The sequence below is a fragment of the Lissotriton helveticus genome, chromosome 6 (genome assembly GCF_964261635.1).
Source record: "Lissotriton helveticus chromosome 6, aLisHel1.1, whole genome shotgun sequence".
Taxonomy (NCBI): domain Eukaryota; kingdom Metazoa; phylum Chordata; class Amphibia; order Caudata; family Salamandridae; genus Lissotriton; species Lissotriton helveticus.
Window position 1 is genome coordinate 382,000,463 of NC_136067.1, and position 18,949 is coordinate 382,019,411.

General features: G+C 41.8%; 1 protein-coding gene and 1 long non-coding RNA gene across 3 annotated transcripts in view; one reads left to right on the plus strand and one right to left on the minus strand.

The window, feature by feature from the left end:
• Window positions 1–13,183, plus strand: part of YWHAQ (tyrosine 3-monooxygenase/tryptophan 5-monooxygenase activation protein theta) — a 37,635-nt gene extending 24,452 nt beyond the window's left edge. For both annotated transcript variants that reach the window (XM_078647823.1, XM_078647822.1), the window contains exons 4-6: window positions 1,541–1,704; window positions 5,922–6,017; window positions 12,159–13,183. In XM_078647823.1, the coding sequence (XP_078503949.1) occupies window positions 1,541–1,704; window positions 5,922–6,017; window positions 12,159–12,218 (320 nt within the window). In that variant the 3' untranslated portion in view covers window positions 12,219–13,183. The remainder of the gene's footprint in view (window positions 1–1,540; window positions 1,705–5,921; window positions 6,018–12,158) is intronic.
• The window catches only part of LOC144762598 (uncharacterized), a 453,052-nt gene that overhangs the window by 309,332 nt on the left and 124,771 nt on the right, over window positions 1–18,949 (minus strand). The window lies entirely within an intron of this gene.

Sequence of the window (18,949 nt, forward strand, 5' to 3'; positions counted from 1 at the left end):
CTCTATTTGCATCTGCTATCTAATGTGTGGGAGACCTTTAGTATAGCTAGCTTTCTTACCGCAGCAGTTAGATTGAGGAGGAAAATCAAGAAAAAGGCAACTGATTCTCATGATCTAGTTTGAATTAATTAAATGTAATAGTCTTTAATTGGACCAGTGGTTTTTAAGAAAACATCCCACAAAATGTTTGATATGCATCCAATGTTTGAAACTTTTTATTGTGATTCATGGTTTTACAGCTTAATTTTATGTATTGTATAGTATGCTTTTATGGTGTTAAATTAACCGAATAAAGTACTACTGACTGTAGATTAAATCATTTTCCTGGGCCGGCTTGACCTTAAAGTCTACTGTAGTTTTAGAGTGAAGATCGGAGCTCATAACCAAGAATGGCTGGCTCATTGTCTTGTGCAGTAGGACAATGGCCAAAAGGAGTAGGCACAGCATGTGGTGGTTCTCTGCGTGGCAATGAGGCCACTGGGAGTGGCTGAGCTCTTCCAGCGTCACAGCCAGATCTAATGTTACTTGGGGCTGGGTTGAAAGGGGGGAGGCTGTGCAAGGGAGACTGATTTATATGTAGTGGCCATCTAAAATGCTCTACCTTTGTCTAGCAGCAGACAGACGAGCCACATGCGACTATTTCCATACAAATTTGGAGTGGACTCTGGTTCACCTCTGAACGCAAATAAAGCTAACACCCAAATAGGCAAAAATAAAACAGTTTCACAAAACAATTTTTATTTTTTAAGCATTGCTGTGAAAACAATTCGGTATCAAAATAACAAAGGGGAGGGAGAATAAACCTGGCAGGATCATAATGAAATGGATTGAGCGGGGAGAGCAATGTGGAGAGCCAAAAGAAGTGAGACAGCAGAGTGGAGAAGAATGATGAACGTGAAAAGGAAGAGAATCAAGTGAGAATGAAAGATTAAAGACAATGTGGTGTTTGAATTAAATATGTAGAGAAAGCGAACGTGGAGAAGACGAACAGGAAAGTGGTAGAGGATGTGGCATAACAGCCAGAGAAAGTATCCATGTAAAGCGTTCTAATACCGTTAGGATCATTTTACGCTATATAAAACTACAAATAAAGTGAATGACTAAGGAAACGGAAGGGAAGGCAGTAGAGGGTGTCATGTCAAACATTTCCTAGTCTGAGAAGGACGGTGCTTACGACCTCTCATGCACTACAGATAAATGTGTTCACCTAAAGATCAGGTGAGGATAACTGCGTGAGTTGCAGTGGAATAATGGTGTCTAGTCTTGGCCAGTGCTACTGACCCCATGAGTTAAGGAAACTTAATTTATCCATGATTTCTCCCAAATCACTTCTGATACTAAGCAGTGTTTCTCGAAAGAACATTACCTTCAAATGTGGGCCACTTTCTCTCGGTGCCCCGGCCTAATTTTGTTCCCAATCAGACCCGGGGGTGTGTTGCATGTGCCCAGGTGTTCCACTTTTTACAGTTCTGTCCAATTGTACTTTACCTATTTTCCTACTGGTGTTTCTTTCTAAACGCCACTTCTATTTTATTTTCAGAAACGATACAGTTCTCGCAGAACGCTTATCAGGATGCTTTCGATATCAGCAAGAAGGAGATGCAACCAACACATCCAATTCGTTTGGGACTAGCCCTGAACTTCTCTGTTTTTTACTATGAGATTCTCAACAGTCCTGAAAAGGCGTGTGCACTGGCTAAAACCGTAAGTTGTTCTAGGCATTTAATTTTTCTTGTAGAATTTTGGGGGGAGGGGGGGGGGACATAAGCATTTACGGGGACAGTCTTTCATTTGTTTAAGGTTTTTCTTAAATCTTGCAATGTAGACTTAAGACCAAATTGATGTAACTTATGAATGCTTTGCACGTGGGTCGATGCTTTTTTTTTTTTAGTCACGGAGAATGTTGTATACCTCCCAAAAGTGGACAGAAGTCGTTAATATAATGGGCTTTTTTCTTAACTAATATAGCAAATCGTTGACACTTGGTTTACAAAAAAATTATGCAACAGTCGCAGCGGAGACCAACTCGCTAAAAATGTTACTTTTTTTTTTTTTAAACTTATTTTGATCATTTTAAAGGTACCTATTTTTGACGCGGTGTAAACGATACGTACTGCGCAGAGGTAGCTGCACTTAACAGTGCTGCACTTTGGCACCCGAATCCTAACTTTGATTGAAGGTATTCTGTCACAGGAGTGGCGAAAGTGTATGCACATCAGGCAAGCAGTGCACATTTCAGCGCATAGAACATGCTCCTGTTTAGCACCATCTTAAAAACCATAACCATTTCAGGACCGAAAAATAGCCTCAGTCTGATCCAAGAACATTAGGTTTGGTGTAGGTATGACCCCTTTATCACCTTATTTTAACAGGGTTTGTTAGCTCGTTTATCAACATTTTGATATTGTGCACCAAAACATGTAAGCGGTCACATTAGTAATAAAGTAACAAAGGTTTATCATTGAGTCAAACGTTCTAGAACTGTTCACTTGTGTTAAGGACCGGCCCTCTTACAACATTTTGTAACTCATTGACACCAGCTACATCCGAAACGGTGATAGGAAGTGACAGGCAGTGGCTTCGGTTTTGCTTTTCGCGGTCTAACGAATTATCACTTGGAGAATTAATTTTAATAGTGTGGATTTTCATTCTCTGAAGTCGTCCGCGTAAACTATAGATTCGTTGTGTGCATTCTTTTAATTTGGCTCAGTTCGTTTTTTTTTTTTTATACCATGCCAGAGGGAGCCCAGGAACGGATATTTACGTTTGGGATGTAATGCTTGCATATTGACTTTTTTTTTATTTATTTTTTACCTAAGGCCTGTTTGGCAGCATGTCAAGTGTTTGCTGTTATTGAATAGGCACTCATTGTCTGTCCGTTTGGTTCTGCCTAGCAGTGTAATAGGAAAGTAACTATGTTAATGTTGTGCATGCGTCAAGGAACTAGTAATTTGTTATTGCCCATAATTGCGTGAATGGGTGGTGACTGACTTTTAGTGAGTGGACACCTGTTAACGAGGTTTAGACTTTAGAGTTCAGAAGTGGCTGTATTGTTTGAGGTGCTATTTGTGGCACGTACATTAAATACTGAACCACATGGCCTAATTGTGTACAGCCATGGTCTGTCTGCATCGAGCGACCTAGAGCAGGATTAGGCAATCATTGATATGTTGTGGACGTGAATGTTCTTGCATGGCATATGACTTCGCCTTATGCGTGTCTGTTGTATACTTCTGCAGTTGTGTTTTTTTTTTTTTTTTTTTTTTTTTTTTTTTTTTTTGGGCACAAAGTTGGAAGGCTGAGTACTTCACTCAACTGATATTGCCCATGCCCGCAGTCAATGCTAAATGGGTCTTGCACACCCAGGTGCACAGATTTTTCAGGGAAGTGACTAGTATTCCTTCAGATTCCTCCTCCTAGATCTGGCTTGGCTGCACGGCTGGTTTCCGGATTGCTACCAATTCTCTAATCTACAGTTCACTTTAGCTCCACCCAGAGAAGTATGCTCTCTTTCACTTAATGTTATGTAGCTATTTGGTGTCATTGTGCTGCCATTGGAATGCATGAGGTAATATTTTACATCTGCACAGTTGAACTTAAATTCTCTACTGAAAGCAATTCGTGTATTAATTTTTTAAAGGTCTCTGGTAAGACCTGTTTATAATACATTACATACACCTGTAGGGTTGGGGTTAGTCATTTGCTCATAATTAAGGCTCCCTGTTGTCCGTTTTTACCAACTTTTACAGATAGACAGAAAACCATTTGTTCTGCATTTTTAAATCTGGGGGAAAAACGGAAATTAGGTTTTTGAGTGGTTCTAAATGCTGTCAATCATGACTACCAGGGCAATTTAGCTGTGGGGATTGGCAGGCCCTTAAGGGGGGTTAACTGTAGGGATTTTAGTAAAGAGCCTTGAACAGCAGATTTTCACAACCTTGGTACTAAAATGTGCATGTTTTCTTACGAGGGTATATTTTACCACCAGTGTGTGTGTGTATATGTATATATATATATATATATCACTGAAACCTGTCTGGCGTTCATGCAAGAGTGCATGTGAACTGGTTAAATGCAGAAATATACAAATTTCAGCTTTTTTTTTTTCACAAAACCCAAAATAAACACGGGTAAATTCCGGTAAAAGTTGCAAAACATAATTGTGGCTAAATACATACGGAAATGACGAATATAAATACCATAAAACCGTGAGCCCTCGTCATAATTGACTACATTTTTTTTCGATCATGTTTCACTGCTCCTAATTTAGTGGCTTCCCCTAGATTTGTGTTTGTCCAATCTAGAAACATTTTGAGGGTTTTTTTTTGTTTTGATTGTTGGACTTCTACACCCACTGCAGAGGATGCTTGCATGCAGAGAATTACTTTGTCTTCTTATGCTGAGTGGAAGTGCATACCATGACTTTCTCTCCCCATGTGCAGTTTTCTCCTTCAGTTCCCTGCAGTTATCTCCCCCTAGTCTGTTGCTTTCCTCACACCATCCATTTCATCTTTTTTTTTTTTTCTTGTTGCTTGGCTCCCTCCCCTTGCCCCTTCTTGCATGATGGTTGTTGCTATTGGTTTAGACAACACTTGATGCTTTTTAAAATGCATGGCAGTCAAAATGCATATTTGAATGGAGGAATTAGTATGCCATTCCCTTAGTCAGGGTCGGGACTGGTCCCATATGAGGCAGGCATGAGGCAGGTAGCTTTAAAAATGAAGCTTAGTCTATATAGCCCGCTCATACCTACCTATTGCGTCCTCCCTGTCCGGATATGGATGGACCATAATCCGAATGACTACAATACTCCAATTTTAAACTACCTGCTTCTTTGTCCGGACCCTAACTAAGGGATTGGCATCGTAATTACTCAAAATATGTAGGTAAATGTACTACCGTTTAACTTTATAGTGTTCCTTACTGTGAACACTAGGATCAAATAACCATCGGTCCTGAAGAAATCTACCGACCTACTTGGGTGTAAAATGGCTGAAACTTGTGCTCCACCTTTGTGAGATGTGAAGGATTGATGACTTGTCCTGCACACATCCAATTCTGTTTTTTAACCTTACCTCATTCATGTTTCATTATAATGGCATCCTTTAGGGATAGGAGGCAATATTCACTACGCCTGCAGATCCCACCATATTTCTGTAACAAACTTCCTCCTGGTTGAGGTGTTACCTACCTGGACTACCCCATACTCAGCCAGGAGGCCGATTAGACTATCCGCTACAAGTAAATCGGTGTATATCCTATACACCTCTGATAAAAACTAATGGGCGAGGGTCTCCGAAAATTCTTTGGGACTCTTGCCTCTGGTGTGGTTTCACTCCTCTTTGATCTTCCATCCCTAAAATGAGGCACTATAGTGTCAATTTTCTCTCTGGTTCAGTATGCACATTATTTGGCTTCCTTTCCTTAAGGAAGCCGACGTCCCAAAAAAATGAACGTCGTAAATAGGCACATAATTGTAGTAACTTCATCCAACATCGGCAGTGAATGGATACATTTGTGGCTGACCGGTGAGCACTGTCCCTGTGCATTAACTACCTGAACTTCGATTGGGTTCCCATGTCAGTGTCAGCTGCACATACTGTCCTTGCGAAGGAAAATCACAACTGGCATTGGCATGTTACTAACGGGTTGCACTCTGCATTAGAGGGGTTAAATGCTAAAGCGGGAGGCAGCGGCCATGGTTGGTTGGGTGACCTGCATGGCACACATGCAGTTAACATCTTTAGTCCTACTTTAGATGTTTAATTTGTTACTGATGTAATTTCTGTTTGTCTGGTGTACTTAATTCTTACAATTTTTTTTATTACTTCTCACTTCAAATAACGTTTTTTCCCATACATTGCATGTTTGCACTCTGTACTAGATTCTAAATTGACTTTTATTTCTTTTTTGTTATAAAGGCTTTTGATGAAGCCATTGCCGAACTTGATACCCTAAATGAAGACTCCTACAAAGACAGTACCCTCATTATGCAGTTACTTCGGGACAATTTAACGGTAAGTTTGTTTTAGCTATAGTAATCTATATTGGTTGCTTCTGTTCTTACTCGTTAAAGCAGTGAGAGCTGCTGTCGTTCTGTTTGAGGCCCCCCTTCCATAGTTTAATGCCTCATTTCAATTGAATGTTTTGTTAAATGAGGAGCACTTTTTTGTTTGTACCTTTTGAGAACCAATTGTTTTTCCGATCCAGCCGAGACCTACCAACCCATAACTAGATAGCCAGGCCCTTGCTTTAGAAATTGGATCAGGGACGTTTAAAGTTATAGATCCAATCTCCTGCTCTTGTGAGGCAAGTCTTGGTTATCTAAACTGTTTATGATCTTGTATAATTGTTAATTGCACTTTATTTGGGGACAGGGTATGCTGGGTCGTGCTTTTAAATGACTAACTTGGTAGTGAAACATCGCAAGCTGAAGCATTCTCCCATGGTCTTCTACATTAGGATCTGTGAGCACCTGTAATCTCTCGTTTTTTTGTTTTATAGTTTTATTTTTACAGTGCACGATCACCCTGGGTTTCTAGGTGTATGAAATGCTTTAGACCGATGGTGCATAAGGTTTGGTCAAACGGCTACATCTGAACTTCAGAAAGGATGGTAAAGAATGCGTTCAGAGTGAGGGTGCACCGTTGGGAGACTTATCCACAACATCTAGTTTGAAGTGTTCGAGGGACTAGCTAGAAGTGTTGATGGAACCACAGCATGGTCATAGGCAGTGTACTACTAGACACTTTATAATGAAATACATGGTCTCCCTATATATGTACTTTTGGACGAGGCAGAGCATCTTAAGATACATTTTTGGTTTTATGGGCAGCCAGCCAATGGAGGGTATGCAGCACTGGTCTCTCAAACCTTTCTGCAACCTTCAAAAAAGCAAGCTGACCGATTTGGGACAATCTGGAGTTAGAAGATGGTAGTTAAGGTACATCACATTGGTGTGGTCTAATCAGGAGCCAAACTTGGCCCTTGTTAAGTGCTTGGCTTCCAAATGAAGGTAGTATGAGAATTTTCGCTGAAATCTACGTTGGCAGCTATAAGCTGAAACTGTTGACTTCATTCACATGGTCTGAAATGACCTCATCATGGATGTAAGCCGATTCCCCAGTCACACCAGAATGACTTAACACTCAACTTAAAAATAATGCATCATGGTTGTCCTTCGACACCTACTCGGAAGAAGCAATACACAAACTGCTCGGCACCCTGAAGCCCTCTAATCACCACATAGACCCCCTACCTGCCAATGCTGTAAAAGACTTCATCCCCCTGCTCCTCCCACTCTGGACCAAAATCATTAACAGCTCCCTTCAACAAGGTCTCATCCCAGACTCCCTCAAGGTGGGGCAAGTCACGCCTATACTCAAGAAGCCTACAGCTGACCCGTCTGACCTGAACAATTACCGCCCTATCACTAATATTTCCACCCTGGCCAAACTGCTGGAAAAATGTGTCCAACTCCAACTAACAAAACACATTGACCAATATGACCAACGCTCATCAATCAGGCTTCCGAGCGAATCATAGCACGGAAACGGCTATGACGCACATAATCGATGACGCCCTCCAAATTCTAGATCGCAATGAATCCTGCCTCCTCATCCTTCTTGACCTCTCTTCAGCATTTGACACGGTCAAACACGAGAACTTACTGGAGCTGCTAAGCACTAGAATGGGTCTATCGGGAACTGTTCTCAAATGGTTTACCTCCTTCCTCTATAACCGGACTCAGAAGTTCAAGATTGACAATGTTATCTACACCTGTGCCAGCAGATCTAGGTGTCCCACAAGGATCATCCCTCTCCCCCACATTGTTCAACCTCGTCATGGAACCGCTCGCCACCTTGCTCCAAGCATCCAATGTTCAATTCCATATGTACGCCGATGACACACAACTTTACCTAAAGCTACGATCCCTGGAAGATATCAAACTTCTGAATTCTACACTTAGTAACACTCAATCCTGGTTGGCCGTTAATCACCTCAAACTAAATGCTCTGAAAACTGAGTTTCTACTCATCTCGCCTCCAGCGAAAATTACCACCACCCAAACCTGGCTCAATAACCTAACAGCACTCAATGTCCAACCTACCATCGTGGACTCTGCGAAATCCCTAGGCATCACACTCGACGCCAAGCTCAACATGCAACAGCACGTTAGCAAAGCAACAAAAGGAGCTAATTTCCAAATCAACACACTGAGGAAACTTAAACCCTTCCTCCCAGCCAAGGACTTCCAAATGGCTGTACAAGCGTTAGTCATCCCTCGCATAGACTATGGAATTGTGGACCTCAGCGGACTCCCGTTAGCCACAACAGCACCCCTAAGAGCCTCCCTGAACGCTGCCGCAAGACTCATCACTGGCTCACGAAAACATTCGCGTATATCCCCAGACTTAAAATCTCTAAAATGGCTACCTTTTGAAGCCAGAATACAGCTACAATTTGCCGTTATGACACACTCTGCCGTGCACCACAAGGCACCCAACTACCTTGCTCAAAAGTTGTCTATATCAGGTGGCTCGAGAACCAATAGAAGTACAAAAAACCTACTCAGGAAACCTCGTAGATTCCGGAAGGAAAAAACATACAAGTGCTCCTTTTCAGGAATGGCACCCAGGATCTGGAATGCACTCCCTCCTGAAACCAGGCTTATCCCCTCCACTGCATTCTTCAAGAAAGAGGTGAAAACCATCCTCATGGCCAAGTTCACCTGAACTTTACAGGTGATGGATCAGAGTCTCTGCATCGCTGTGTATTGAACTTTTGATCTCCTGATTGCCTCTTGACACTATACTCTTATGTGATTGTGACACTATTATACTACTCTACTACTACCGATCACTATATGATACACTTTAGTTTGTTGATTCACCCTCACGTTGCCCCCACCCCTTGTTCGCTCTATCCTTAGAATTTGGTATAAGCCATCCCTACATCCAAAGTTTACTGAACTCTGTGGTAGCGTGATCAATGTTTTTGCGCCGTCTTATACTACTTGTTACCTGGATGTATATTGGTATGTGCTCTGTACACTACTGTTTTCCTTTTATGTTTAGTGACTATTATATTGTTCCCATTGGTTCTGTTCAGCCCTGCTGCCCCTACCCCTCTCTCTGTGAAGCGCACGGATCTGTAAAGATCTTGTTCGCGCTATATAAAACTTTGAATGAATAAATAAATGGTCGGCCTTAGTGAGCCAATAGTTTATCCTGAGCCGCCAGACCTTTCCCGGAAGTCTGTTTTCATGTGAGCCCTGCTCGCTGGGCCAGTCAGCGTTCAGCCAAAGTTAGCAGCATCCATTTTATAGACCGAATCCCTGTCTTTTCTGCGTTGGGCTTGAGTTTATTGCTCCCTTATTGCAGGTTTTGTGTATTGTTTTGCGGATTAAAGCATACAAATTGCTTAGATCAGGGGGTCCCTAGCTTCCAATTGCAACACTCAGGGTTCCCAGATAACCGGAACGATTAGGGGCTCCTCTTAAGTCCAAAGCTTTTAAAACCACTGAGTTCGTGCATTTATTAACAGTCCATTTAGATCTTAAATGTGCTCACAATGTGTATCTTTGTGGTACCCCATCAGCTCTTTTTGAGTTGACTGGATCACTCATTACCACCTAAGCGTAACTGTCAAAGAATGGAAACACAGCAACGCAGTGCTCATCTTTTCGTGCGACGGGGGGGGGGGGTGTTTATGGTATGGTTGCCCATTACCTTTCACCTGTACCGTATTTGGAACTATGAATGCATTGATTGCATCGTGGTAGCTTGGCAGCACAGAAAAATGTCTTGGTGAAAAACCTGTTGGGAGTACACCAGGGAGTGTTGTGTTCCAGGAAGCTACAGTTTAAATTTCTTGACTGCATTTAAACTTTATTCCACTGAGTCTCTGATCTAGCCTTGGATTTGAATGAATGTCTTATATGCTGACCTGTCTTGAACCAGTTACTGGCGCCTTCCCAACCCACCCCTCAAGTACCTTAAGTGGAAAATAGTTTTATTTTTAGCGAAGAGTTTTTAAGAACATAACTTCACTTGTGGGGCATTACACCAAATTCAGCGCAGGTATTACCCTCCTGACTAAAGCTAGTGTCTGAGGTTTTGTCAGGCTTTGATAAAACTCAATCTTCAAGCATCTGATGCGGAGATCCTGATCACTTGATACAAAAAAGCTCTGAACTACTACTGTGCTATGATTGTATTGTAAAGTCAAACATTAAACTGCTTATGTGACAGACTACATAAGAGGGAGCCAAGACAGCACTACTGCTGCAGGACCCTCTTGGTGCACCTGATGCAAGAGTAGACGCGTAAGAAAAATCAAAGGGGGGAGTGAAGAGGTGGTGCTGGTGGGCACGTCGTCCTAGTTTCTAGTCTATTGTTAATCAAAAGGGTCCACCTCACTTAGGGTGAGTGTATATCCAGATGTCAATGGAATACACCTTGTTTGTTAAAATACCCCTCACACACCAACAGGGCCCTTGGTGTCATGCTTCATCATCGGGGTCTTCCCGCCCCTGCTGCGGGACGGGGCAGTGCTGCGACAAGCGACTACGCTGGAGCACCTTTAGATGGGGGTGCTATGTGAATGGAGTGAGTGTCAGTGAGGTCAGGAGTGATAAAGAGTGAAGTTTAAAAAATACCTGGCCTGGTGGTAAGAAAAAATGAACACTGGCTGGTATTATTTAAAAAATGTAGAGCGGAGAGATCAAGCTAGTTAATGGGCTTACTCTCCTGTGTGGGTCAACATGTTTCGAGGCGTGGAGCCTCTTCGTCCGGACCTGGGAGAAGATCCCCCTGTCACTCACTAGTGTTACACCACAAAAAATAATAAATCTGTATGTACAGATATGGGTGAAGAAAGTAATCTATCAATGTGTGTAGCTATAAATTTATAATTACACAGTTCCTACCACTATCAAAATAATGATGTAGTATGCTCATCAGAGAGGAGGCAATGCCTCATGAGCCGATTCTAGACAGAAGGGTAATATGGGGTCCCAATCAGACCCCAGCACGGTGTGCTTCCTCCGCGGACGAAGGAGGAAGCTTGTCGTTAACTCCTATCAGGCGTGCAGGAACCATCCAATGCAAAAGTGCTCAGATGCGTCTGGCGGCTCCCATGTGTCAGACCATATGGCACAGGAAATCCCTCTGGTGCAGGAACCAGGATGATCCCCCCCCCCCCCCCCCCCCCCCCCCGCACCCCAAGCTCCCGAGGCTGAGTTTTTTTCACTGAAATGACATCAGCATTTAGATTGGCCTGTTTTTAATTTCACTGGTTCGACTAGTTTATTTCACTGCCTCGGTGCTCAGTGTGCTATCTGTTCCCCATGAGCACTGAGGCAAACGGGAGAGGTATCATTGGAAAGGGGATAATCTCCCCTTTCCTATGGTACCCCTCCCTAGGACGATCAGTGAAGGGGTTAGTTAAGAACTTCTTGAGATTAACATTCCCCGTTCTGCCTCCCAGACATTTTTTACGTAGCGCTCTGTTCACCTGCCATGTGCATGCTTGATGGCTCTAACCCTTTACGAGGATAAGGAAACACTTTTATAGACTTGCATACACTTGTGACCAAATACAACGTGGCTGGGATTTTTACCTAATGAGCAAGTGGACTGCAGCAAATTACCCTGCTTGTGGAGCTGTATTGTAAAGATGGGACTGTTTTTCAAAGATTTCCAACTTGGCACAGTAAAATATTCAAATAGTATGTGGATCTATAACTTCTCCTATGCCGGAGATCCTCCTTTACTGGTAGCTAACTTGTTCCGTTTACCGCAAATCTTCATAGCTTTGGCTGGATGTGAAGTGATCTTCCTGGTAGATAGTGAAGGAACAAACATGTGAAGGAATACAGGTGATCAATGCAACAGAACTGCTAGCACAGTTTGCCTCGTGTAGCTTTTGCCCTAGTTTTAGTTGCTGTGTGCAAGGTGACTTTTCTAGAGACTTGTCTGCCTTGAGTGGACCTCACTAAACATTTGAGTAGCAATCCAGTGCGCCTTTAGAATGGTGCTATCTCTTGGTAAAAGCTGACAGTACTTTGGTAGTTCATATAGTACGGCAGGATATGATGGTTGTTTGTCAGCTAAATAACATTTTGTATCTAAATTGCTTTTTTTTTTCTCTTTTAGTTATGGACATCTGACAGTGCACAAGATGAGGCTGAGCCAGAACAACCGGAAAATAACTAAACTTGTGCATTGAATGTTTCATGATCATTCTTCGGGCCCTCAACTTTAAAAACCTTTTTACATGCCACCATTCCTTTTTTTCTCCACCTGGATCTCTTAAAGCAAAGAAACCCCCAATCCATATGTATGGAAATCAACAGTTTAGTGTGTTCACACTGCAGCTTTGGGGATTTCCATTCCTTCATTTTGTGTGTTGTCCTGGCCATCCTGGTGTGCGGTTACTGCTGTAGAAAAGTATTAATAGCTTCACTTCAACTTCCAAACACTTGTGTAGAGGACTAAAGTATCTGGTATTTAAAGGAAGGTGACAATTGGAACCAGTTTTTGAAAGTGACTGTTTTGTATTTCATTAAGTATATGAACATTTAGTTAATTGCTGCAGTTAAACTGGGTGTCTGCACAGCTTTTATTTTCTAATTTTCATTTTTCTGTAGGGTATTCTTTATAATTAATACTTGTGTGTACCCTCCAACAAAACTCTGAAGTTTTGGCCCAACTGAATTTTTGTAGTATTGGTTTAAGAGCATAGTTGCCTCTAACGATTAAGCCAGAGGCCTCTGTATGTTGGGCTGTGATACCGGGGACTTTCTGTCTTTTATTTGCTGCTATGTTGACCACCTCACTCTCCCAATAAAGTCTCACTTACACTCCTGCCTGTGGTACTGGTATTAACTTTTACTGTGTATTCTAGGCAGCAGCATGCATCTGTCTACATTAAAGGATTTCTGGCAACACACACGGGCATGTTTTAGTACTGGAAAACGATTACAGATATTCAGCCCTAAAATAACACTTAAATCTCTTCCATGTTGTGCACATGTAAGAACGTGCCAAGTTTGTCCAGTGACTGTTATTTGGATGTCGACCACTATTGTGTTTTGCTGACTGTAGTCCCAGAAAGCCTTGTGATCATGTTTTGCCCAATGTAATGGCAGACTTAAAATAAAATGGCATTTTACAAACCATCCACTTGTTCTGTTAAAAACGTGATGCTCTTTATTGAATGAGGTGGTTAATTTAAATCATTTTGCATTCTCTAGTATATACACGATTTGGCCATAAGTATTTTTCTCTGCCAAAGGATCACTGCAACTGGTCAAACGTAGAATAGTCCTGCTTGTGTCCAGAGGACCTTTTAATTAGGGCAAATGCTGTAAAACATTTCATTTCTCTCATTTTCAGCTTAATGTAGCACAGCTGTGCATGAATTAGACAAACGTGTATGAAAATTGGTGTGGCCACTTGATTTTAACCCGTCTTTGAAACTCACGAGACAAATTTTGCTGTACCCTGAGCATCAGTGTTCCCAGTGCTGGAGAGGGGTGTGTTCCATAAACCTTTTGCTTCTGAAAGAACTGCTAATAGTTTTCTATTGAAAAACATTTAATCCATGTACCATCGAGGATTGTACGATTCAATTGTAGAGTTGGATTTAGCAAATGAACACTGGCTTAGAATGAATGGAATTGAAAGGTGCTATATCAATTCTTGATCTTAACCCCTTGCGCGCTAGCGGTTTTCCCACTGTGCGCGGACTTTTGCAGAAACCCGCGTTACATGACTAGCTCAGCTCGTCATGAGCGTACGACAGGTGTAACTCATGACGAGCTGACCTCGTCATGAGCGTAGAAGGGGTTAAAGCACGATTAGTATATAATACCATGGAAGAGTCAGAATAATCTGACACTGGTATTGTAGTGGGGTACGCTTCATCGCTGTAGACTGATCTTAACAGGATGAAAAAAAGTTAATATTGGAGTAGACCATTTTAGATTAATTTAAGAAGGGAAATAGAGAAGCCAGTACCAATATTGAAGTCCTAATCACCTATACACCCTTTCAGGACAGACTCCGCTGGAAGAGGAGGCAGAATAAGCACCAATAAAAATGGGAGTGACTTCTGTAAAAAACTGATTAGCCATATCTTTCGGATTCAAATTGATCAATAAATGGGGGGGAGGGGGACCGGAAAAACCACATTGGTGTTAACTTAATCTTGGAGCATCTCTTTTTCTGTCGTAATACAAATTAAGGGAATAGTTTTTAGGTAAAATTGTGAATCAAAACTAAAATAACAAACCTTTCAGCTAACCATATATACATTAGAGAATTTTAATAGTGGGAAATGGTAGCAGACCCCCACATGAGAACTCGGGGGGGAAAAAAACTTGTGAACATTTCAAAGCCTACCAAATGTTACTATTTCACAGTAACGATTTTCTAATGGAATAAACCGTTAATGGCACTTGTAAAAAGGAGCATGCAAAAAAGCAATTTCAACCATGTTGGTTAATACAATTTGTTTTTAAAAATTAGTAAATGCAATTTTTCTGGAATGGGTTGGGTGAGTGTTTCAAAAATAGCGGCATGCTATGAAAACGTTTCTATGAAATCTAATACAATCATTTTTTGGGTGGCTGGGCCCCAGCTGTTGTCGCTTCCCTACCACCCCTGAGCTGGTGAGAGGCTAGACTAGGTTGGTTATCCAGCTGGGAAACCATTTTTGGGCAAAGGCTGCACCAATGTGGCTTTGGGGATGTAGTGCGGCTCAGTCACCATGAGCTGTGGCTATCGGAGGCTATCGGAGTAAAGAGGGTTTCCTTCCATTTGTGTGGAAGAAAACTGCGAAAAGCCAGTGACATTGCAGGTACTGTAGCATCAATGCGGAGTCCTGGCGCTTTGAGAGAAAGTGAGGAAAAATATGGGCAACTAAAGCATAACCTCACCCCAAATTAGAAACTTTTTTTATTTTTATTTTTTTGTAGAATACATGAATTAGTCGGTAAAGAGTCATAATTTACACAGTACATATACACTGTTAAAATCATAGCATAAATAGACCAGGAGCTAAATAAATGAAACACATGAAAATCAATAGCCGTACATAAGCATGCCAAAAAATGAATTGACCATACAGTAAAATAGTCCAAGATTCAACAAATATCAAGAAAACTGCATGGAAAAGCGAATAATGAAACAATCAAATGACAGAATCTAAATGATTAGTAACACTGCCCCAAATTTGTTGACCAAGCTTCTTTTTTCTATGCCCCTTAAGGGCATATAGACTATACTCCATATTATGTACTGCAAAGAAGCGTGCCCTCCATAATTCAAAAGGCGGTTCCTGCTGTAGCCATCAGGAAGCTATTACAAGCAGATATACAGCTGTAACTAAAAATATTAACTTTGCATGTTGTTGTAATAGATCTGGCGCTGCCGGACCCATTTCTACACCTAATAATATCTGCGTAGCACTTAATTGTAATGGCATACCCAGAATGGCCGATAAAAAAAATCTCCATCTGTGTTAAAAAAGATGTTAGCCGTGGGCACCCAAAAAAATATGAAGGTCATCCGCAGATGGATATCCACACCGAAAACATTTCCCTATAATATCCCCCTGCCATTTGGAGATCTTATCGGGTGTATAATATAAATTAAAGATGGATTTATAATGCTGTGCAGATAACTTTGCCGAAAGAAATACATTCATGGCCATCTCCAGAGAAGTTTCTATCCGTATATCCTCCCTCCCTAGTTTATTCCCCCATTTAGAATTTTGTTGCTCTAAATCATTCACCTTAGTACCTAACGTGGCCATATAACACTCCTATTTTTCTATCAAGGGGTTAGCTTGAAGATTTGTTGCTTTCTGAGACAGAAAATTCCTGATTTGCAAGTACTTCGCGAAATTCTCCCTGGGAAGCATGTATTGCTCACGGAGTTGCTCAAAAGACTTAAAACGGCCATCGCTATAAAAATCCCCCAACAACCTTAATCCTTTTTGCCACCATACATGCACCACCCGATCTAATAAATCGATTGGCAGGAATATAGGAGATGTCAATGGTGTATACCAAGAAATTTTCTCTATACCAAGCATTCTCCTTAGTGTTCTTCAAATCTTGTTTGCAGCGATCAGGACCTTAAAACGTGTACGTTTATAATAACTCCATTCCTGGTGTAACAGACCGTTTTAAGCCTTCACGCCCAATAGCATCTGGTAGATGGATGGGCTCTCTGCCAAATTCGAAGGACCTATCCCTGTTAACAGAACATTCATGCCTTGAAGCATACAGGCATAATAAAGAGTAAAGTCTGGTACCGACCAACCTCCTAAGTTTCTTGGTAAGATCATATAGCGCCCGGCACGGCGGGCCTTGCCTCAGCCTACATAAAGCGCATACAAAGAGCCTGAAGCTGTGCCAAGCTTGCTGTAGAAATTTCTAAAGGGACACACCTAAAAAAATATAATATTTGTGGCAATATCATTTTTAGTAGACTACAGCGCCCAACTAACGAGAGATGTAGACATTCCGCCTGATCCAACGGTTTCCGCACCCCTAATAATAGATCCTCCCAGTTAGACTTTACCAGGGCCATTGAAGAGACCCTTAACTTAATCCCCAAATAAATAGCCTCTTTACAAACCCGCGAATCAGAGTACTTTGGCAGATTGGCAAATAATAACTGGGTTTTGGCTGCATTCAACTTATAGCCGGCAACTGCACTGAAATTCGCGGCTAAACATTCGATCTCCTCCATTGCGGCTTCATGGTGTGACAATTGCAACATCGTCTGCATAAGCAAGGACCTTAAACTGATAATTTTGCATAGCCACCAGAGAAATCCTACAACTAGATTCCAACATTCTTAAAAAGGGCTCATATACAATGAAAATAAAAACAGGGGCAACCTTGTCTGGTACCCCTCTGTATTTGAACCGAATTGAAAATAGTGTCTGAAGTGATGTTATAAACTCAACGCCAAACCCCCTTCACCTCATTACGTCCCATAAAAAGCACCATGAGACCCGGTCAAAAGCCTTTTCGGCATCCAATAAAATTAAACATAATGGCTCCTGAGTAACATTAACAAAATCAAATAAAGTGATCACCCGGCAGACATGATCCGCCGTTCCACGATGCGGGATTAACCCATGCTGTATGGTGGAGACTAGATTAGTGATCACACCAGACAGCCTATTTGCCAGGATCTTCGAATACATTTTCCCATCCGCATTCAAAAGCAAAATTGGGCAGTAGGACCCAGGAAGGTTCGCAGGTTTTCCTTTTTAATGAAACTACTATACATGCCTCACTCCAGCTCCCCGGAGGTGCACCTTTCTGGGCAATTCTCATCGTCTCAAGGAGATCAGTTTTTAGAACAGAAAAAAGTCTTTCCAGGGGTAACTTATCTGGACCTGCGGCCTTGCCCCTGGCTAACCCATTAACTGACAATTCTAGTTCTAATGAAATAGGTGTCTCTAGACTTTCTCTTTCATCTACAGATCGATCTGCCGTACAATATTGACCGATGAGAGTAGCAGCCCTATCCTTGTCATACTCATCTCCTTGGTATGATTCATAAAATTGCCTAAACGCCTCTAATATGCCGGTTTCATTATCTGCTAAATTCCCTCTTGAGTCGACTATTATCTATCCGCTGTGCTGCTTCCCTTAACCTTAATTTCTGGGCAAGAAATCTGCCACTTGCCTCCCCGTACTCTTACTGGATTTGTTTAATAAAAAAAATGTTTGCACTTTCCTGCGACCATTTAAGGTTTAGCCTTGCTTTGAGTCTAGCCACTGCCGTCATCTAATCTGTTATATCCGTCCCAGTGTGTATACCCTGCGCCAGTAGTTCCTCAGCCTTTATTAGTTCTTGATAAAGCTCTTGAAGTTTTGCCGCCTGTTTTTGATTGTATAAACCAAAGCTCAGGGCCTCCCCCCTAAATGCAGCTTTAAAGCAATCCCAGACATTGCCCACACTGCTAGTCCCCCGATTAATATTAAAAAATGTTACAATCCACTTTCATGTATTCAGTGAATTGCTGCTCTAATAACTTGCGATCAAAAGAGAATGCCCTTGGTCTACTAGGGGTTACTATATCCGCTATAGAAAGAACCACCGGTCCATGATCGGACGTGATTCTAGGGTAAACCTGAATGACGGCCAATTTCAACAATGACTGAGGAATAAAAAAAGAATCAAGCGGACTAACTTGCGATGGGGAAAGAAAAAGAACGTGTACCCCGGAACCACCCCCCTTAAAGCCCATGCATCCACCAACCCATGTACCATCGTGGCTTCCGACCACTGTATCTTTCTTCTTTATTACATAGAATATTCGGGGCTAAATTTATATTTAAGTCTCCACAAAGAATCAGTGGTGTAGGCCAAGTAGCTAACTCAACATTCAAAAACTCTAAGGTTTGATGCTTTGTCAAGATTTGCCCCATAAACAGCACAAAGCGTAAAAGTTACCAGACCTACAACACATTCTGCAATTGCCCATCTTCCTAAATCATCAACTAAAATTTTACCTGTTTTGCCTACATGCTTCTTTCCTAAAATTGCCACCCCTCTCGACGTACCAGAGTACTTAGTAAAAGCAATAAGATTAAATCCCAACTCTTCGAGCAATCAGCGTTTTGACCATACAATATGAGTTCTTGGAGACAGATTATATCACAGTAAAGGGCACGTAATTCCTGTGCAACCCGGCGTCTTATCTATTGAGTGCAGCCCCCTAACATTCAATGTACCTATCCTAATACCCCTACCAGCCATTTAACTATCATATTTCACTAAACTAGCTCCATATACCAACTGAAAGCAAAAAATATTTTTACCAAAGTGACTCATTTCCGACCAATATTCATGTATTTTGTGTTTTCCCCCTCCCAACAGCATCCCCCTACTCCACCCCAGGAACCCCTTCCCCC